We start from the raw sequence: 21,522 nt of genomic DNA on the forward strand, positions 1-21,522 counted from the left end.
ATGGTAATAAGTTACAGACCAAGGGGATGTCTGAGGAGTGGTGATTTAATTAAAGATAGTGGGATCGGCTTCATCCCCTCCTCTGCTACTGACACAGGCAAGTGGCCAGGGCTCTGGAGGGTGAGTGACAATCAATGTCATTTACTGAGGCTCCAGGGGACATTTGCAGAGACTTCCTGTTTAAACTTTTTCGCCTAAAATCTTAGAACTTATTCATGCATTTCTGATGCCACAGATGCCAGGCGGGAAATGTGAGGAATGTAAGGGGCCTGGTGTAAGAGTGCTGGGAAGTAGAACAATCTGAGAACACGTATGCCTTTGGAGGAGGCAGCTGCCACTTACCTTTAGCTCCTGGTTGCATATCTTTTTAGAGAAGCTGGGCTTTAGGATGTCTTTGTGAAGTCTCCAGACTTTGAAAAACTGGAAAAAGGTAAAGAAAATATTTTAAGTCCTCTGGTCAGGACATCCCAATATCTGTTGGGCAAATAGATCCCTGCTGTTTCCTGTTGGAAATACAGAATTTATTCAAATGTCATTTCTTTCAGGAAAACTTTTATACTAGCTTGTTAAAGTTGTATTAACAAAATGCTACAAACTGTGTGACTTAAAATAACACAAATTTATTTCTTGCAGATTTGGAAATCCAGAATCAAGGTAGGGCCAAATCCTTCCTTACCTCTTCCTAGATTATGGCAGCTTCCTGGTGATCTTTGACATTCTCTGGCTTGCAGATGTAGCACTTTAATCTCTGTTTCCACAGTACATGGAGTTCTACCCTCCTGTGTAGTGTCTCTTCTATTTTTATAAGGATGTATGTCAGATAGGGTCTAATTGACCTCATTCTCCCTTTTATAACATCTACAGAAACCTTATTTCTGAATTTAGTCACATTCACAAGAACTGGTAGTTAGGACTTCAACATAACTTTTAGGGTGACACAATTTAATCTGTAACACATCTCCTGACCTCCTTTTCTGTCTCCAGGCTATCTCACATATACTTGTCATCATTTATTAATCTGTGGGATTATTAGTGCATTGTTTGTCTCTCCGCTAGACCGCACACACTCATGAGGCAGGAGCTGTGTCTGTTTGGATAGGCCATTATAACTCAGGTACTGGGGGCGGGGTGCTTAGTAACCATCTAATAAACATTTCTGGAACGAATGAATGAATGCAGCGCCTGCATTGTCTGGATGTTTTCAACTCCTTTAGCCTCATTGCTTTCTTATGCACCTTGAGTTGAACCTGCCTTTCCCTTCCTCTAGTCTGCCAAACAGCTTCTTTGCTCAGGATCTTCACATAGTCTGCCTCTTCTGCTTGTAATGCTATTTCTGCGCTCTCCTTTTGCTTAGCAGCTTTTGTTTATCCTTTAGGTCTTGACTGCAGTGTAACTTCCTCAGAGAGGTTAGCCCCAGACACTTTAGCCTGCTAAATTAGGCCATTCTCAATTTTTTTAGCACCATGTTTTCTTATTAAAACTTGCGGCAATTTGTAATTATAAGCGTTTTTGTTATATTTTTTGTTTAGTGTCTGTATCATCGCTACATTATATGTTACAGAAGGGCAGGGACTATGTCTGAGCTGCTCAAACTGCTAAGACAAAACTTGATCCCTCAAAAGGTATTCATGGATGCTTGTATGATGCTTTTGTTGAAAAGTTCTCTGAGTGATTAAGCATGCTATTAGATACTAAGTGTACAAAATAAAAGACACTTGTTCCCCTTCTCAGTGCTAAGAGGATGTTATGGTTTGCATCTAGATGGCTTCCAAAGCATCATGTGATCACTGGTGAGTCTCTTGGGAGGTGATTGGATCATGGAGCATGATAATCATCAATGAATTAGCCCACTGATGAGTTAATAGCTAAATTAATATTGGTATGTGGAGTTGGTCAGAAGAGGCAGGTCACTGGGGGTGTGGCTTAGAAAGGTCTATCTCCCTTCCTCTCTGACTCCTTCACTGTCTCTGCTTCCCCATTGCAATGACATGAACAGCTCCCCTCTGTCATGCACCTCTGTCATGCTGCCCTGCCTTGAAACCAGCCAAGTATGGACTGGAAAGCCAAAGTAAACTTTGTTTAAGTACTGTGTCCCAGCAATGAGGAAAGTGACTAAGATAGTGGAGCAATAGATATATAGATGAATATAGTGGAAAAGTACTATATAGAGGGGACACTAACATGCCACCATCAAGAGCTTGGGGCCTCCGAATCATAGCCTAAGTTTGAATCCCAGCTCTGTTGATTAATAGTTCTGAAGCCTGATCATGTTGCTACTTGATGCAATGCCTGGTGCAGAGTAAGTATAATATAAATGATTATTTCTCTTCTCCTCCACGTGCTCCTCCTCTTCCTCTTTGGTTCCATCCTTCTTCCTCATTCACGGTAAATGACCCTTCAGGAAACCAAAATTCTTAAGCATGCAAGCTCATCACATCAAATGACATCATATTTACCTATAACCTATGTAATCCTCCCTATACTTTAAATCTCCTGTAGGTTGTTTATAATACCTAATATGAGGTATGTAAATAGTTGTTATACTATATTGGTTGGGGAATGATAAGAAAAATCCTCACTCATTCAGAATAGGTACAGTTTTTTTCAAAAAGTAGTTTTGATCCATGTTGATTGAATCCACAGATGTGGAGCCTATAGGTGTGGAGGATTATGTTTATTTTAGGGTCCAGAGTTGGGAGAAATACCTCAAGGGGAGAGGCCTTGGACAGTTTCACAAAAGAAGTTTTCTACCTTTTCATCTAAGCCATAGGAGCAGGCTATTAGTTTTCAGATCCTAAACCTATGTTAGGCTGGAGGAGTGAGGTCATGAAGGATAAATAGGGATTCAATAGATTGGAGGAGGAGGAGGAGGGTGGAAAAAGCATTCTGAGTCAGAGAAAATGGTATTTCTCAAGGAAAATGAAATCTTCACGGAAATGTTGAAAGTGTTGATAATAAGTTGGGGTGTCACTGGAGGCTGAGAGGATGCTGCATTTCAAACCATGGAAGTGTCGGAGAACCAAGTGGCTTGTGAAACAGTGGGCTTGATGGGGCATGCAGGGAAAAGGGGTGAGCAGAGAGACTAGGAGACTGCGCTGAGCCAGAACCTGAAGGGCCTTGAATCCCAGAGAAAGGACTTTTGATTAGTGAAGTGGAGGTGAGATGAGGAAGAAGATTTAGATTTGAGTAAAAATATTTGTTCCACAAACGTGAGGGTGCAAGATGTAAAACATCTTTTCCTTCTTATAATTTGATGCAATTTCTATTTTAAGCCAGAGGTCTACTACATAGTGCAAACTTACCAGGTCACTGTGGAATCTCCCATTTCTTTTAACCACAGACCTCTCTGACTTGGTCGTCTCTTTATACCTCATTAGTATGATCCACCAAAAAACAGTTTTGATTTTTGGTAGCTCGAAATGGTCTTGGTCTTCCTGCCCCAGACTCCAGGGTCTTGTAAACTTCTGCCTTTCTACTCATGAAATAGGAACATGCTTACCATCTGTTTTCTGATCCTTAAACCTATGCTGGGCTCTCTAATTTCTTGGTTACTGTTGGGCATGAAAGAGCCAGGGACCCATTCCTCAGTAATATGTAACTTGCTCTCTTTGCTTCACTTCTCATCTTTCTTCCTCCTTTAGATCAAGTCATTGGTTTTAATATTTTTTCTAATCTTAACATTAGAATTTAGCAAGAATTCTTTATCAAACTCTGAGGTTCATGATATGAATTCGTTTAGGCTGTGAATATCCAGGAATTTTATTTATTTATTTGGTACCTGGGATTGAACTCTGGACCTTGCACTTGCAAGGCAGGTGGAGGAACCTCTGAGCTAAATCCCCAGCCCTATCCAGGAATTTAAATGGGGGGAAAATGCTCCTTTATTTTTACCAGTTTCTATATGAAATGTACTTCTTTCCACTATGAATGTAAGTAACAAATTATACTGCTTTGAGCAATAACTGTGAGTTGTCACAGAAATGACAGATATTTTTATCTCACATTATAGTCACTACAGACATTCTGAAATATTTTTGTTCTATATAATTCCTTCGAAACATTCACTGTTGAAATATCATGTTAATTAATTTGTTAATAATGGAGGCAAATCCTATACTATAAAATTTTAAGTTATTTTAATAAGTGTGTTCTCATATAATTAGTTTTCTCTTTTTTTATCCATGTGTTTTATCAGGAAAAATTATTAAAAAAATAGAAAACTTTGAAATGGCTAAAAAGATGAATACTAGATTCGGAAGGAATTCTAAACAACTTCTAGTGGACTCTTGCTACGTGATTCTATATGATCATCACTTTTCACTGCCTTTGAGCTATGAAACAGCTCTGAGTGTTGAGGAAAACTGAGAGGAATGCAGACAATATCAGTCCATAGAGGTGAAATTTTTCCATTAGAGATACTCTTAATTTCCTCCACCTCCTCATTTCCTGACTTCCCATTTAGAAGCAAGGCTTGCATATGTTAGTACGTTCACTTCCACACTGCTGAGTCCCTACATGTTTTTACTTCTTAAATTCCCCTTTGACCTGGTGTATAATACCTTACCAATTTCATCACTTATTAATGAGTTAAATGATTATTCCATTAGCATACTATTATATTTGTATCAGAGTCATGATTTTACCCATTAAAACTCTGTTTGGGATGTAGTTTATACATATAAAAGAATTATTCTGAGCCAGGCATACTGGTACACACCTGTAATTTCAGTACCCTGGGAGGTAGAGTCAGGAGGATCACAATTTGAGACCAGACTGGCCCACTGAGCTACTTAGAGACACTCTGTCTCAAAATAAAGAATTAAAAGGGCTGGGTGGGTACCTCAGTGGGAAGGCCAAGTACTGCAAAAACAACCAAACAAAAAGCATTTTTCTGACAAGCTGTTACCTGAGAGAGAAAATGGTCATGCTAGCAAGAAGCAGAGAGTTTGAGGGATGAGAGGGATCAACTAAAAGTTGAAAATGGTTATGTAACCTCCGAAAGTAAGGCATTCTCACTTCATCTGACAGGAAAAAGGAGACTGAGGTTTAGACCAGTGTGAAGACTTTGTCTACAGTCTCTCTAGAATCCTGGTTCCCGTTTTCCACAGATTGTATTTGCATGGCGTTTGGGGGTGCTGGGGGCTGTCCAACCCTTAGGTAAGGAAAGCTGGAGAAAAGCTGGTTACAGATAGAGCATTCTGGAGCAAGGAGCTGTTTGTTTAGGCCGAGCAGGTGCATGGCTTTTTATTGTAGCTGTCATTTTCTCCGTAGGACCTCGGCAGTGAAGTGTCAAGCTGGTTCTCTATTGTACACATCAATGTAGCTATGTTGTTGCTGGTGTATTTTTTTTTTATCACAAGTCTGGGCCTCTTGGTAATAGACTAAACATGAGCTGCTGCTTGCCGCCTTCCCTCCTTGGATGTCATCAGTGTAATCAGGGAACAGGTGGGTACGGGCGATTAATATGGTAGGAAGGAGGAGGAGGAGAGGGGATCTACTCAAGGGTGAGGGGAGAGTTAATTTGACCTGAAGCTCAGAGTCACTCTCTCCTCTGGCAAAGCTGCCACAGTGGTTATCGGTGGGAACAGCCTTTCTCTAGCCTCTCCATCTCATTTCCAGTCTGGGCATGCTTGAGAAGCCATTACCATATTTATAGAGCTACCTGGCCCCACGGCACACGCATGAAAGGGTTAGAAAGACCTATCTATTTTTCCAGCTGTGCTGCTCTCCTCAGTGGCAAGCCTGGCCGGGGCAGGGGGCAGGGCTCCATCCCAGCATTAGGACAGAGCAGATTAGGCTGCAGAGGCTGGCTAGGGAGAAAGCGCCTGCAGGCCTCTTGCTTGCTTCTTCCAAATGGATGGGCTGAGCTAGTATGGTTAACCTTGGAACTGTGGACTCTGAAGGGTGCAGCGTGGTGGAGCACTTGCTGGTTAGGGAGAGATGTGCAGGGGGAGCTGCCATCAATGTTGGCTCCCTTTGCACTCTGAGCCTGGCTCTCTATTGACATTTGGAGCTGTTGATGGATAGGGAGGACCCTGGAAACACTTCTGGGATGTGGATAGACCATGAGATTGAGTCAAGGAAGTTTTTTTAGTTGTATAACTTTGGGCAGATCATCTCATTTCTCTGAGCCTCATTTTAGTCATCTTCACAAAGAGGCTAATAATGAATTGTTGAGAGGAAGTAATTAAAACATAGTTGAATGTGTCTTTATAAATGTTCATTTTCCAGCATGCCCTACCGAGGTCCTGAGTCACTCGGAAGACACCGAACCACCCTTCTGCAGACAGGCAGGTCTGCCTACACCCTACCAAGGTCCCCAGTCGCGCGGAACACAGGCCGAATTAGCCCGCTGCAGACAGGCAGGTCTGTGCACGCCCTACCGAGGTCCTGAGTCGTGCAGAAGACACCGAATCACCCCGCTGCAGACAGGCAGCCACCTGATTCCACACTACAAAGACGCAGAGGACACCAGACCACCAGACCAAGGTACTGAGTCCCACTGTTCCTGGCCCAGAGGTAGGGACTTCTGAGCCGTTGTCCCACTGCTCCTGGTCCAGAGGAAGGGGCTTCCCAGTCACCATCCCTCCCACTGCTCCCAGCCCAGAGGAAAGGGATTTTGGGCCAACTTCTGTCCCGCTGCTCCTGGCCCAGAGGAAGGGGCTTCCGGCCCACCATCCCTCCCACCACTCCTGGCCCAGAGGGAGGGGCTTCTGAGCCACCATCCCACTGCTCCTGGTCCAGAGGAAGGGGTTTCCTGGCCACCATCCCCTCAGCTGCTCCCAGCCCACAGGAAAGGGCTTTTGGGCCACCATCCCTACTGCTGCTCCTGGCCCCTGTCCCACTTCACCTAGCTCAGAGGAGGTAATCCATGCAGGCGCTAACAACCCCCCTCCCCAGTCCAAATGAGAAAACACGTAAATAAGTCTCAAAACCAGACTTCCAGATCACCTACAGCAACCCCAAAAGGAAATGAGATGGAACATGCTGATACTCAACCTGGACCCACTGAACTGGCAACAAAAGGGGATCTGGAAAAAATGAAATCAGAAATAATTTCTCAGATAACAGGAGAAATTGTGCTCCTAGTGCAAGACATGATTAATAAATCTAGATAGGAGTTGAGGAACATGATGGAATCCCAACATAAGAAACAAGTGGAATCCATAAAACAGATGCAAATAGATTTCCAGGACATGAAAAACTCCACTGAAAGTCTACACAGCAGAATGAGCCAATGTGAGGACAGAATTTCAGATATAGAAGATAAGATTGCAATTAGTAACCAGGAAAAGAAAAATTGCTTCAAAATTATAAGGGAACATGAGAAATCAATCCAGCAGCTGTTAGATGATGCAAAAAATGTTCATTTTCCTTCCAGGATCAGGCCATTCTTTCTCACACTGAAGTATTGACTTCCATCACTTCTCTATACAATGCTTTGTTATAGGGGCCAGAAATACCTGCGTAAATTTATCAGCTGCTCACTGTCACACACCCATTAGCAAATGTGTTTTCTTGCTCTATCTCTCTCTCTCTCTAACATACACATGCGTGTGCACATACACACACACAAAATATCTCTTCTGATTAGTAATTATGGCATGTTTGCTTTTGTTCTTTAGACCAATAAAGTGGATCTAACCTCAGGATTATAGTTCTAAATCAGGGTACTCTGATTCCTGATTGTTTGTGCCTCCTGGCACCCTTTGTTTCCATGCCCATCTGGTTACAATATAAAAGTTGCAATGACAGCAATTAACAGTATGTTTTATTCCCTGCCTTCAGTTCAGCAAAAATCCAACTACATTGATAGCAATCAAAGGATGTATTTTAACACTTGTTCTGACTGACTAATGAGGAAGGGTTAGCAAGTATCTTGAAGCAAACTCTTACTTGTACGAAATCTGATCCACAAAAATAAAAATCCTGTGGACTCTGAGTTGAGAATAGCTCTGTGTGCTATTTACAATCTTCTCTTCCTCTTTTCTTTTATAAGGGAACGGATTCTGGGCAAGAACATTTAATTGGCTGATTAGAAATGTGAACAGTATATTACTCAGAGTTCTCTAGAGGATTAGAAAAAGTAGGATGTATCTGTACCTCTACAAGAAGATTTATTATAAGGTATTAACTCGCACAATTATGGAGGCTAAGAAGTCCCACTATCTGTCATCTACAACAGGATACCTAGGAAAGCTGTGATGTTTGAAGCCCTGAGAGCCATAGACCTGATGCTTTAGATTGCAGAGCAGGTTAGAAAGCCCGAGACCAGGAAGGAGCACAAAGACAGGATGAAATCCACACTTCATCTCAGGTGGTCAGGCAGGTCCTCTTTGGAGTGGATAATGCCTACTCACACTGGGAAAGGCCACCTACTCATCAGCAGCCCACTCACTCAAATGTTAATATTTTCTGGGAAAAGTCTCATAGACAATCCGAGAAATAATGTTTAATTTGCTGTCTTCATATTCCTTGGCCAAGTCAAGTTGACACATAAAATTAATCACTATGGGTAGTGATGCAAAACAGGAGAGCTGGGCTGAGAGACAGCTACATACATTCCCATGAGGAAGGGATGGGAAAACAGAGAAAACATATCTGAAAAGGGGTGAGGGAGTCAGAAGGGCTATGGGAGAGAGACTAAAAACAAAGATGGTGGCATTGATGGTGAGGGCTGATGTGAGAACTGTTCTATAACTGAGGAAAGGGTGCAGATTGAGGGATGGTTGAGGAAGTTTCCTTGTGAGGTGAGGTATGTGGTGACGTCATAGTCTCTTTCTGTCCATGTTCAGTAAACTCCCTATTTCTCAACAATCCTTTGGTAGGCAGATGTGTGACTTGGTGTGTGTCTTGATGTGAAAAATACAAACTGATATTATTTTGTTTCTCTGTATATTTTGACTTCTGTCTTAAGACTTCCATTCTTTACAATGACTACACTGCATACAGGTGATTCTATTTTCTCTAAATCATAGACCTCCAAAAGAAGAAGTCTATTTATATTTTTGCCATTACACAAATCCTCTTAATAGTTTATTTTCAACAATAAAATAGGGCTTTAGTAAGACATATTTGTCTAAAATAACCTCAAGAAACATTATTTGTGCATGTTTATAGAGGTTTATAGAGGTCATGTGACAGAGTCTGCAACAAATGAGGCAGAGACCTTTAACACACATGCAGTGATAATTCATGGAGATGTAGCAATTGCATATGTTGGCTGTCACTGTAAGTGAGTCTTCTAAAGATCACTCCAGAAGGCAATACAGCAAATTTTGGGAAGATGACACTGATGAGATAGCTTTTATCTCCCATTAACAAAGAGAACCAGAGTATTAAAACTGAATCTTATTGACAGCATCTATCTAAAAACAATACCAAAAAATAAGCAAAACTAGAACCTTACTTGTCAAGATATTTTCCAAGTCTTAAGTTATGAACAAGCAAGGACAGTGCACCATTACTTCGAGATCTCGTGGCACTAGATTTTGCAAGGGAAGAGACAGAGTTCAATAGTTTTTCCAATGTCCCTAGAAGAAAAAGAGCTAGGTTCTCAATGGGAACCAGGCAGAAGGACTTGAGTGTAGAACCATTTTCTTCTGCTTTTCTGTGCACTGCCACATGCACTGCAGTTCAGCAATCCTCAGAAATGTTCACTGGGCCCAGAATAGTCTGACCCCAGTGAATTCTCACAAAGATCTAGCTAAACTTCATTCTAGGATGAACTTCTAATGGATGAGTATTGGCAGGAAACAATCCAAATTAGGCAGAGGAGCAACAATAGGGCAAAATACATGGAAGAGAAAAGTGAGAGAAAAGCAAGGATACCTCAGAAAGTAAAAAGGTTTTATTAAACACACAACAGAAGGGAATGCTTTAATGCCTTGAAATGAGAAAATCTGTTTTGACCAACTTCGTCTTCCAATAGCTCAAGAAAATTAATTTCATGTAAGAACTGACAACAGAGAAGAATTAATTCCCATAAAAATTGATTACTAAAGAGAAGTGAGAATATGGAGAATGAAATATTTATTGGCAATCTACTATATGATAATGAAAACAAATCATAAAAGCACACTCACAGAACAGGTTGTAACTGTAAACTAAAATTTCAAAATGAACTAAAAGAAATTAATACAATAATAGAAAAGTGCAAGTAAATCACACCATAAAACATAAAGTAAATTAGAAACAAAAATTATTTCAGAAATAAGGATTTAAGTGGAAAGATCGCAAGAGTAAATTGATACAATAGATGATGCCTTATGAGATAAGGGTAAAAAAGGAGTGAAATTCTAAACATCAAAACAAATGAGAAAAGAGATAAGATTTAAGAGAAAGTGGCAAAAATTGAAGTTAGGCAAAGACCAACTATCATATTATATCATATCATGTATCATATATCATGTTCACAAAGAATTCCAAAGCAGTAGTATAAAATTCATACAAATAGCTTTTTAAATCAACTTTCCTAATATTAGAAGCAAAGAAAAAATTCAAAACCACATAATGACTGCAAAGGAACACCATGTACTTGAGAAAAATGACCGCTAATGACCAATACTGAAACATTCTAAACAATATTTTTTTGGCTCTAAGGCAAAAGGCCCAAGTTACTTAAAGTAGAAAATCCGATTGTCATCAGACTTTTTGACAGCAATGCTTTATGTCAGGAGACAATGGAGTGACATATTTAAGATACTCAAGGAAAGAAAATATGAGCCATATATTATAAACCCAGCCAAACTTACTTTCAAGTATAAAGACTACAGACAAACTGCTATCAACAAGCAAGTACTCAGGAAATATTGTTCCCAGGAGCCTTTGCTGAGCACACTACCAGAGAATGAAAATGACTGGTGAGACATTGACAGAGGGCCTGGTGGCAAGCGTTAAATATATATCTGCCTGAGGAACTGAGTGGAAGTGATGGCTAGAAGGAAAAAAGTGTAGGCTCCCAGGGCCATGTGCTCTGAAATTGTAGGTACAGCACTATTTTTAAAGTGGGGACAGAATGGGTAGAGTATGTAAAAAATAGTTTCAGTTTATGATTGCCCGATTTTTTTTTAACTCGGAAAAGAGATGCTTAAGTTCGATTGCTGAGATGTAGGTAGATGAAAAAGATATTACTACGAACTTCAGTGTTATTCACAGTAGTAAACCAATAGTGAAAGATCATGTGTATAAAATGTAGACAATTATAAAATAATAAAACAAAGTCCAACTATAACAGCCATATAAATCAATGTCATGGGAATAATTCACCTATTTAAAAAATCTTCTCTGAAAATTCTAGGTTCTGCCCCACAAAAGAGATAGAGATGGGACAAAAGTAAAATTAAACTGTGAGATATATGTCAATAATAAAATAAAAAGTAAGAATATATACCATTTGAGTAAAAATAAATCAGATCACATTTTCACCACTCCAAAAACAACTGCATCTCCCTTTGCACCCAATTTGGATTTCCCTAGTCCTTGGCAACCACTAATGTCTTATTTGTCTCTGTAGATTCACTTCATCTATTCTGTATATTTCATGTCAACAGAATCATATAATATGTTCTCTTTTGTGACTTCTTTCTTTCACTTAGCATAATGTTTTGAAGACATCCATCTTATGGGATATATCAGCATTTAAGTCCCCTTTACTGCCAAATAATATTCCATTGTGTGGATAATTTATTGCACTGATGGCTACAAAATACTGTGAATAAAATAAAAACTATTGAATTCTATAATTTAAGTGGATGAATTGTTTGCTATGTAAATTATACCTCCACAAAGCTGTTATCAAAAATGAAATAAATCAGAAATCATAGTTTTATCTCAGAAACAATATAATTTTGATAGAATGATTAACATGTCCAATTTGCCTGAGACTTTCCTGGTTTTAGTGTTGAAATTCTCACAATAGCAAAGAACCGAAATTCATAGCAGTATCTGCCATAGCTCAATCCAGGACATATAAAATTTAAAACATTCAAAAATATTTAAAGTCCTCAACTCTACAATCAAGAAAATAGGTATCTGAAACTTAATAATTCAGAATTGAAATTATTTTTAGTATGCATAGAATACTCATGCATTTTCTCAATATTTAGATTACTCATGTATACACACATGCTCATATATATGCACACTCCTCAATGAATTCCATAGACTAGACATTTAGACCTATATTAGAAGTTTTAAAATGCTTTCTCTGTCAAAAACTTTAAATGGGTTTTTAAAAATACTGACAAAAGTTATGGAATTATTTGAAACCTAGCCGTGAAAATATAATATGGAAAATCTATAGAATAAAGTGAAAGTATTTGGCAGAGAAAAATCATACAATGAAAAATATTGATAAAATTTAAGAAATGAACTTAAATGTGTAAACTACAACTTAAAAACATCTTTAAAACCTACAGCAAAGTAGAAAAGAAAGCAAAAGAAGAGAATAAAGGTAAAAGGAGTATAATGAAATAGAAAACAGAAGTAGGAATAATGAATCCAGATGTGGTGCATTTTTAAAAATGAATAAAAAGACATTTTAAAAACTAAGCAAAAAATTGAAGGCAGAAAATCCATGTAAAGCACTAGTAGTAAGGGAGAAATAATTATTAAAAAAAAAAATCAAGGGACCACTTTGAATGATTCTATGGAGTGATTCTTAAAATCATATAAAATTGAAACTTTTTAAAGAAAACTACAACTTACCAAAATTGACCTTTGTAGATGTAAAAAATCCAAACAGACTAATTATCTTAATAAAAGTGGCAGAAGTAGAATTCCTTACACAAAATCACACCGTTAGACAGTTTTGAATTAGAAATGTATCAAATATTTAAAAATCAGACCATTTCCATGCTACTTAAATAATTTCAGCCTACAAAAACATACGGGAACCTTCTAAATTCATTTTATAATGACAGTTACCATAACTACCACAGGTCATATCAAAAACTAAAAGTATAGATCAATGTTGCTTATGAAATCAGTGCAAAGTGTAAATATCACCACTCTCTTAGTTACTTTCTTTGCTATTGGGACAAATACCTAACATCTCCACTTAAAGAGAGATTTATTTTGGCTCACAGTTCAGAAGTTTCAGTTCATGTTCTGCAGGCCAAACACAGACACAGTGTGATGAAAAGGCTTGGGTGGAGGGAAACTGCACATGGTGTATTGGTCAGGAAGCAGAGAGAAAAGGAGGAAATTTGTAAGGGAGAGAAACACATCCAAGTCCTGCCCCCAGAGACCTGCCCCACACCAGGCTCCACACCCCAACATCAAGTCAGCTAGAGTGCCTCCACAATTCAACCACTCTTCAAAATCCTCATCTATGAGCACCTGCAGGCTTTGTGGGACTGTCTTGATCTATAGCAGCCACCAATTAATGTTTACTCCAAAAATATAATATTAAATATTAATTCAATATTAAGAAATCTATTAATACATCCCTGTTTCACAGCAGCACAGTAGCTAAATCTTTGCAATTCATAGTATCTAAATCATTTTTTATAGTAGCTAAATCTTTGAAGCATCCTATAAGCCCATCAACAGATGAATGAAGAAAATATGATATATATATATAATATATATATATATATATAAAACAGAGTACTACTCAGCCTTAAAAAGGAATAAATGTGAGTAATTTGTAGGAAAATAGACCTGATGAAAATGATTAATCATAAAAATGATGAAGATGCAATATGCATATTCATCAATTCCCCAGGATGAATGTAATTACTATGTATCACAAAATATGCTAATAAAAAGAAACTAAAAATGATAGCTATTAATACAACTCATCACACAAATAGAACTAAGAAGAAAAAAACATGATAGTTTTCTAGATATACAGAGTTATTTGATGAAATTTAGGACCTAAAAAAAAAAAAGAAAGAAATTTAGGACCTAATCATATTGAATACACACAATTAAATAAGTATCACAGGTAATTTTCTTAAGGTCTGTGCCAATATTTGCATTTATTAGCCATATTAATCCTACTAACAACCATACAAGGTAGGTATTATTCCCATTTTACTTACAAGATGTCTGGGAATTTAGAAGTTAGATAATCCAAGAGCACATATGATTAATGTGTGAAAAAGCTTGCATTCAGGATTGCCTCATTTGAAATCCAGTTCACATCTATTTACATTAATCTATGTACTCCAAAATTTTCTGTGATCACTGTATGTCCCGGATTTTACTTCTTTCTCCCCTTCCTCAGTCCCACTTTTCCTTCCTTCTTCCTCTTACATCTCATTGCCCTTTCTCTCTCTCTGTCATTCCCACCAATCTATCTGTACTCTTTAAGTGATCCACGGGAGTCTTAGAAAATTCTACACTGTGACTGTGTTGCAATTACTTCTGTTCGGGCCTTTGGTTCACTACCAGGCTGTGAGTCCTCTGAGAAGGGGCACCTCACATCACACATGCCCCACCCGAAAAGTGACCTTCATGTTGCTCAGTTCAGAGAATTGTTCATGCATAGAGGTGGATCACTCAGCAGTCAGTGCCTGGAATGTCCACACTGACTAAAAAGGTCAGAGTTAGTACTGATTCTTATGATCTGCCCAGCAGTATGATCATTGTCACATATTTTGGTTCTATTCCGATAACCCTAAACATTTGCTTAAAGTTGCCCGGGCTTTCATACTCTAGGGGGATTCCGTGGATTAGAGAGGCTGAGGTTCTGATCCAGATACCTGTTAATTCAAGCCAGGAGTACATGAGATGTGGCATAGGGAGGTGTACACTTTAGGTCCTTCTACCTCTTAGACACACCTTGAACTTTGCTTCTGTCTCACACTATTTCTTTACAACATATAATTTAACCCCTTCTTCATAACTGGCACTCACCACCATCATAATAAAAGTATTCAGTTTCTAGTATATGAGAGTAAACTATATTTCACAGAATTCTAGCAGCCAAAGTTGGGAAGAATCACATCAGCCAGTAGTCATTCTGCTATTATTTCCTAGGCTGCCATTTTCTTCTCTTCTCTCTTCCCTCATCCTCTTTTCTGTTATCTGGAGATTTTCAAATTCATCTCCCTATATGATGAAGAGCTACACCACCTTTCCTCTTCTGCATTTATACCCACTTTATAATAACTCAGACTCTTGTTAAAATTTATAATTATTCTTCTCCAAAAAGATCATTCTCTTTTTAGTAACTTCTGCTGATATTATAAAAAAATATCACATTGTCGAAGCTGTAAGATACAAGCCATTGAATAGGTCACAGAGGTAAATAGTGCGGGGCCTAGGCAGGGACGAGTCATATAAAAATAACCGGTGGTCATTTGCATAAGTGGTTTCATTTCTGGATGACTCACATAAGGGTGTATTCTGTTGATGGGGTTAAATAATTGAGATCTAGGTCTCTTACTCTGAATGCCTTTGAAAGGCTAGCTTGATATCACTGTTTGCATCAAATAGAAGAGATTAAGGACAGAGGAGAAGCCATTATCAGATGTGTCATTGAGTTTTCTTTGGCTGAAACTAGTGACAATCTTTTTTACTGTTAAAGGGTCACTTACAGCATTTATTTACACTCAAATATGTATTTATAGATACTCCCTCTATTTTCCTTATATCATTATTTTGTATTTTTATCAGTTTTAAAACTTGTTTGCTCTTTAAGTACATATTTATGCATAATTCACTAACTGCTAGACACTGAAAAGGGCACTGGCCAAGACAGGAGACAAATTCAATATGCTTCTTTTTCTTTTCGTAGACTTTACAGTCTTGAAGGAAATTTAGAATTGAGCACAAACTTCCAAGTTCCATTAACGATTTGAAAGTATAAACATGACAAGGCATGGAGCATCTCAGTGGGGAGATACTGAAGTTTGGGATATCAGGAAATCTAGAAAGAAAATGATGTCTTACAGGCTGAAGGGTGTGTAGGGACTTGCCAGGTAAAGAAGGGCTGGAAGGACACCATGCAGTGAGCCTTTAAATGCTCAGGAGGACAAATGTTACCACTGCAGTTTTACAAATGAGGAAACTGAGGCCCAGAGAGGCTGTTAAAGGTCATGTCGGTGAGGTGACAGAGTTTAACAGAAAAGCCAGATAATTTTTGCTTTATGAGAGCCGTTCAGGCAAACACCTCAAACACCCATTTAATCTCAAGATTAAATAGGATTTAATTGTATTTGCATTAAATTAACAAAATTCCTCCTGGCTGTCTCAGCCAGGCCTGATTATGATATCAGTAACAGGACACCTGGGTACGGAATACCTTCAGGGATAAATCTGGTGGGTGAATCTATCAAGTTTTTGATTGAAATCCCCTTTCCTTGCGTTAGTTTTACCCATCTCTGTCAAAATTTTAAGCCATTAGTAAAACCCAATTTAACCTTCAGAAACGGAAATATTCCTGGACTGACCTCCAGGAGGCCAGAGCTATCCAGAAAATGTCCTGCTCATGACATTACATATGAGTTAATTTAGTTCCCTTTAATAATCCTCAACCCAGGAAACCTCTCCTTAGCAATCATTTAGTTCCTGAGCGACGTAAACTGATGATGAGAACACACACCAAAGTGTTAGAAATGTCCATGGTTCCAACGAGATTGCTGTGTTCAAATGTGTTTAAAAAGTTCAGCAGTGTGGAAGTAGTGTCCACCCTCTGTGGTTCTCTGAGGCAGAATGGAATGAGACCCATGTTTGGAGTTGCCAGGACTGATTTTGGCTCAGTGTACCAAGGGATCATTGGAAGTGCTCGATGCTGCCCCTTGTGGCTGCAGTGTGGAGTGCAGGCCTAACCTAGCAGAGCTGCAGCACGGAATGAGTTGTCTACAGTCACATAAGTCATGAAGAGAAGATTTATACTGGACAGAAAGCAAAGCTAGCACTCCTTTCTTGACGAAAAATTTTCACTTAATCTTTACTTTTTCTGTGGATTAACTGTCCAAAAGATGAAAATATTGATGTATTCTTTATCCATTTTATTCTCTTTTCAAATAAGCTCATTATGACCTTCACATAGAGTCTCCCAGCTCTTGCTAGGACATTTCCTAAATGCTCATTGTTCTAGAAATTGCTATAGATGTCATATGTTTCTCTCCCATATTATGAAATGTGTATATCCCATGTCATGCCATGTCAAAGTCTTTAAAGATGGTGGCATATGAAAAAATATAGTCTTGCAAGTCAAAAAAACAATAGCATTTGTCATCCCAGGGATAATGTAATGACGGAAGATTTTAGTATCTTCATTCTTAAAGATGGAAGAACAGAATTTTAGGGATCAAACAGCTCAATGTCCCCATCAAACATGTTGGGAGGAAAATGCAAAAATGAATAATCATAGCAAGTAGAGATGGGGAGCTAGAATACCTAGGATTCAGCTCTAGGCCTCCTGAGAAAATGTACAATTTTGTGAAAACTTCAGCTTTGCCAGAGACAGCTCAAAGACAAGAGAGTCAAGAAAAATGCATTACGATAGGAAGGAAATTTTGTTCCAGTGTAGATGGGGTACAGGGAGTGTTCTGGAGTCTTGCTGAAAATTAGTCCTGAGAGGTCGTGTGGGGTGGGGCCAGAGTGTGAAAACTGTTGAATGTCTTATAAGAAACTTACCTTGATCTGGTATAAAATGTGTTTTCACTGAAGATTCTCCAGCAAAGTAGTAGCGTGATCAAAATAGCATTTGACAAAAAGAAAACAGAAGTGTATGACTTTCACCGTGAAGAGACAAATCTCCCTGGACAAAGACTCAGGTCAGAGATATCAACTAACAGGCTGTAGCCCAGGAAAGTGGTGATTTGGTCCTGACTTAGGACAGGGACAGTATAGGTGGCAGTGTCAACAGATGTTTGATGGTAAGGATATACAAAATATCGAGTGATTGTCTGGGGAGAGCTAGGAAACAGTTAAATACCAGTCGGATATAATTGGTCTATATTTTCAAGGGTGTTTTAGGGAGAAAGTGGAACCCATTGGTTAAGAAAACAGAGTTGGAGCTGGGCGTAGTAGTACATACCTGTAATCCCAGCTACTTGGAGGGCTGAGACAATGAGATTGCAAGTCTGAGGCTGCCCTGAGCAGCTTAGTAAGACTGCCTCAAAATAATATTTTAAAAATTAGGTTTTGGACGTATTTCAATGGTACAGGACCTGCCTAGCATGCATGAGGCCCTGGGTTCAATTCCTCAGTATCAAAACTACACAACAACCACGAAACTCAACAGAGTTAGCATGGGACTCATTCTTATTTGACTCTCAGTCCCTCTATTTAACAAACACATGAAATTAGTGAGTAATGCCTCCTTTGAGCTGACTTCTTTATCTCTAAACTGAGAATGACAACATAATAACTTTAAAGGATTACTTTGATGATTCAATAAGAAAGTTCATGAAAGAACTTAGCAAAATAATATGGAAAATGATCAGTGAACATTGCATATATTTATTAACTATTATTTTTTAGATAATATAGGAAAAATACAAAATAAAATGTGTTTGAAGGCAACATTTTCCTGAAGACAAATTTGCCTAGGCAAAAAGTGTGAGTTTGTTTATTATTTCACTTGCTTCTACGAAATGATAGACCAAAATCAAAGGTTAGAATGTTACAAGGTGTGAATATCTGTTTGCTCTGGCTTTTCTTTTGTGAAGTTTTGGTCTCTTGGGAAGCTTTTGGTTGTTGTTGTTGTTGCCACGATGAGAAGAAAGGTTACACTTGCTGAGAATTTCCACTTGACCAACAGAAAGAGGTTGCTTCCTGTAGCAGGAGTTAAGATTTTCTAGGAAAAGATTCTGATTAGCTTTTTGTGACTGGATGTTCATTCTTGGGACAATTAATTGGTGATAGAAACTGAGTGGTAAGGTCAAGTCCTCATTATGTCGTGGTTGGAGGGAGAAAGAAGCAGTTCGAAAATACCAAGTCTGGAGACTGCATTTTTCTCATGCCATGGTACATCTATCTCCTTTGTCTGAATTACCTTTGTTGGGCACAGGAATAGGGAAATATGAAATCCTTCCCTCAACCTCACCACTCTACAACTCTTTTTTCAGTATGTTTAGTGCAGGCTTGCTTGGCCATTTGATATCCCAGACTCAAGTTGTACTTATCTGAAAATGCTGCCTTTGCCTGGGCCAGCCATGCTGCCACCACTGAATATTCTGGGCAGAGCTGTGAATGAACACATTTCTAATGCTACCAATGTTTTATGAATTTCCATCCACTTATTTTAATGGGGAACTGTAAAAGCATTTAACCATATAACACCCCATCTCTCAGGAACTGCATTATTCCAACAGAGCTGTTTTATTAGAGCCAACCACCAGGGTATTTGGGATGGCTTTATTTTCTCTCTTATCAGTCCTTCTGCATATATGTAAGTCTGTTTGTTTGTCTATGGATATATCTTCGGTCTATGCATATTTATCAAATTAAGTCAACTAATAGCAAAGGGAGCAAAGTCCCGATAATGTGTGTATACACATGCCCAAACATTTGCATGCATTTGTATGCCTACTCACTAGTATGCTAAGAATTGTTTCATTTTTGTCCTTGCTTGACTGAACATAAGTTTTAAAAAGACTGGTTTTATGGGCTGCCCTTGGATTCTCATCTGGATCATTCACTCCCTTGTCATCTGAGTAAAAAACATTCTCAGGAAAGCATCTTACCTGAAGTTTGAATATCTGAAATGAATGGTTAAATATCCGGGTACTGAAGTCAGGTGAACTTAGAATTCACATTTCTACTCTACCTCTTACTTTATGGTCTTAGGCAAATCACTTGACCTCCCAGAAACACTTCTATGAAAGAGGGAATTTCATGACCTTTGGGGAATGTTGAAGAAGTAAACAAATGTGGTTAATAAAGTACCAACAGCAAAGGAATGCTTATAAATATGTACATGATTCTAGAAACTAAAGGGCTCAAAGGCTTTTCTCTACCCAATTTCTGGATGTTGGGAATTTCTGTGCTAGAACACGAAGCTCTGTCTGTCTTAACTTACTATAGACGGTTATTACCTGTTGAGTGATACTTCTTTCCCATTACAGCCCTTGACCAAACCCCAAGTGGATCATCTCCTCCTGGACTTCTCTGCATCCTCATCTCCTCTTATAAGTCTTCCTTGATGCCCACAGGGAGGGTTAGAGGACCTTCCTCTGAGCTTTCTCATTACCACCCACTCTGTCCACCATCAATGCATTTATTTCATTCTTTTAATTGTCTTTCTCTTACTAGTTGACAAGCTCTAAATGGGCAGAGTAGAAGTCTTAGTTCTTCACACAACAAACAAAATAAAATCCCTTAGGAGTTGAGCTCTGCCACCCTCATTGCTCAAAGCTTCTATTCACCTCCCGTTTTCTGTCCAATGAGTCCAGCCATTTTGCTCAGCACTTTATTTTGTTTTTGTTTGTTTGTTTTCCGGTATTAGGGATTGAACTCAGGACCTTGAAAGGCAGGCCAGGCACCACTGAGCTAAATTCCCAGCCCAGCACTTTGGTTTGATAGATTTCTAACTATTGTATATGTGATGTGATAAATCACTGAATCCTTACACCTTCCCAAGGTTGAAATTGTTATGATGCTTCATTGTATAAATGAGGAAATTAAGGCTCAGAGAAGAGAGAAAGTTTACACAAAATTCTCAACCAACAGATAGCAGAGCTCAGATTTACCTCTGATGTTCTCATTCTGGAGCCTGCATACATCACTGCTACATTCCCTTTCTTGTTTATATTCTGCTCTGGACCATTGTTCAGACAAAACTGACCCCATTCAGTTCTTCTTATACATACCGTGTTTAATCTCAACTACTTGCCTCTGCACATGCTAGCCCTTCTCTCTGGAGTGTTTCTGTGCTTCCACCACTTAGTTTCCACTAGTCCTTTAAGAGTCAGAATACTTTCCACTAAGCCCTGCCTGTGTTTCCTAACCTGGCTCCTATCATACTGTCTCAGGATCTGTTTACGTCCCTTCCTTTCCATGACACTGGAGGCTTCTTGGTGAAGTGGGAGGTCCTTATCCATGTTGAATACTTGCTGTCTAATGTAGGTCCTAGCCCTGTGTGTAAAATTAGCACTTATCTGTTGATTCATTTGGCATTCCTGAAATCTGAATCAGTTTTCTCAAATTGCTATCTCGTTGATCCTGATTTCTACATAAATCATATATGTAGGTCTCTATCTCTGATGGCATGCTTATCTCCATGACAAGTAACTAAGAGACCAATTCAAACAAAATACAAACCAGATTAAGATAATTGTTGCCATATAAATTGTTTCAGAAATGGATGAGTTCCACTGCTGGACTCCAAAGCCATGGTAAGGCATCTAAAAGGCTTTTGGGCTAAGGTTTTACTGTTTCATTGCTCATATCTTCAGGAAGTCACCAAAGAGGAATCTTCTGCTCAATAGGTCATAAGAAAAAGAGGAAATTGGGGGAACAAAGTTCATATTTTATTAATGAAACCCCTTGGCCAATGTGGCTGTTTTCCAATGCCAAGTATTTTTGCTAGTAGTTACTGGTATATAAGGCTCATATGAT

The 21,522-nt window shown here is 38.8% G+C and overlaps 1 protein-coding gene across 2 annotated transcripts in view; it reads left to right on the top strand.

The window, feature by feature from the left end:
- The first annotated feature begins 323 nt into the window (after positions 1-323).
- The window catches only part of LOC110350117 (uncharacterized), a 36,831-nt gene continuing 15,632 nt past the window's right edge, over positions 324-21,522 (top strand). For both annotated transcript variants that reach the window (XR_015439857.1, XM_087183288.1), the window contains exons 1-4: positions 324-430; positions 634-654; positions 5,272-5,445; positions 6,232-6,489. Coding sequence is in view for 1 of the 2 variants with exons in the window: in XM_087183288.1 (XP_087039414.1) it covers positions 5,388-5,445; positions 6,232-6,489 (316 nt within the window). In the remaining variant the exon portion in view is untranslated. The remainder of the gene's footprint in view (positions 431-633; positions 655-5,271; positions 5,446-6,231; positions 6,490-21,522) is intronic.

This window comes from Heterocephalus glaber, unplaced genomic scaffold (assembly GCF_053883595.1).
Source record: "Heterocephalus glaber isolate CG9 unplaced genomic scaffold, H.glaber_assembly_v1.0 deba00001479, whole genome shotgun sequence".
NCBI lineage: Eukaryota > Metazoa > Chordata > Mammalia > Rodentia > Bathyergidae > Heterocephalus > Heterocephalus glaber.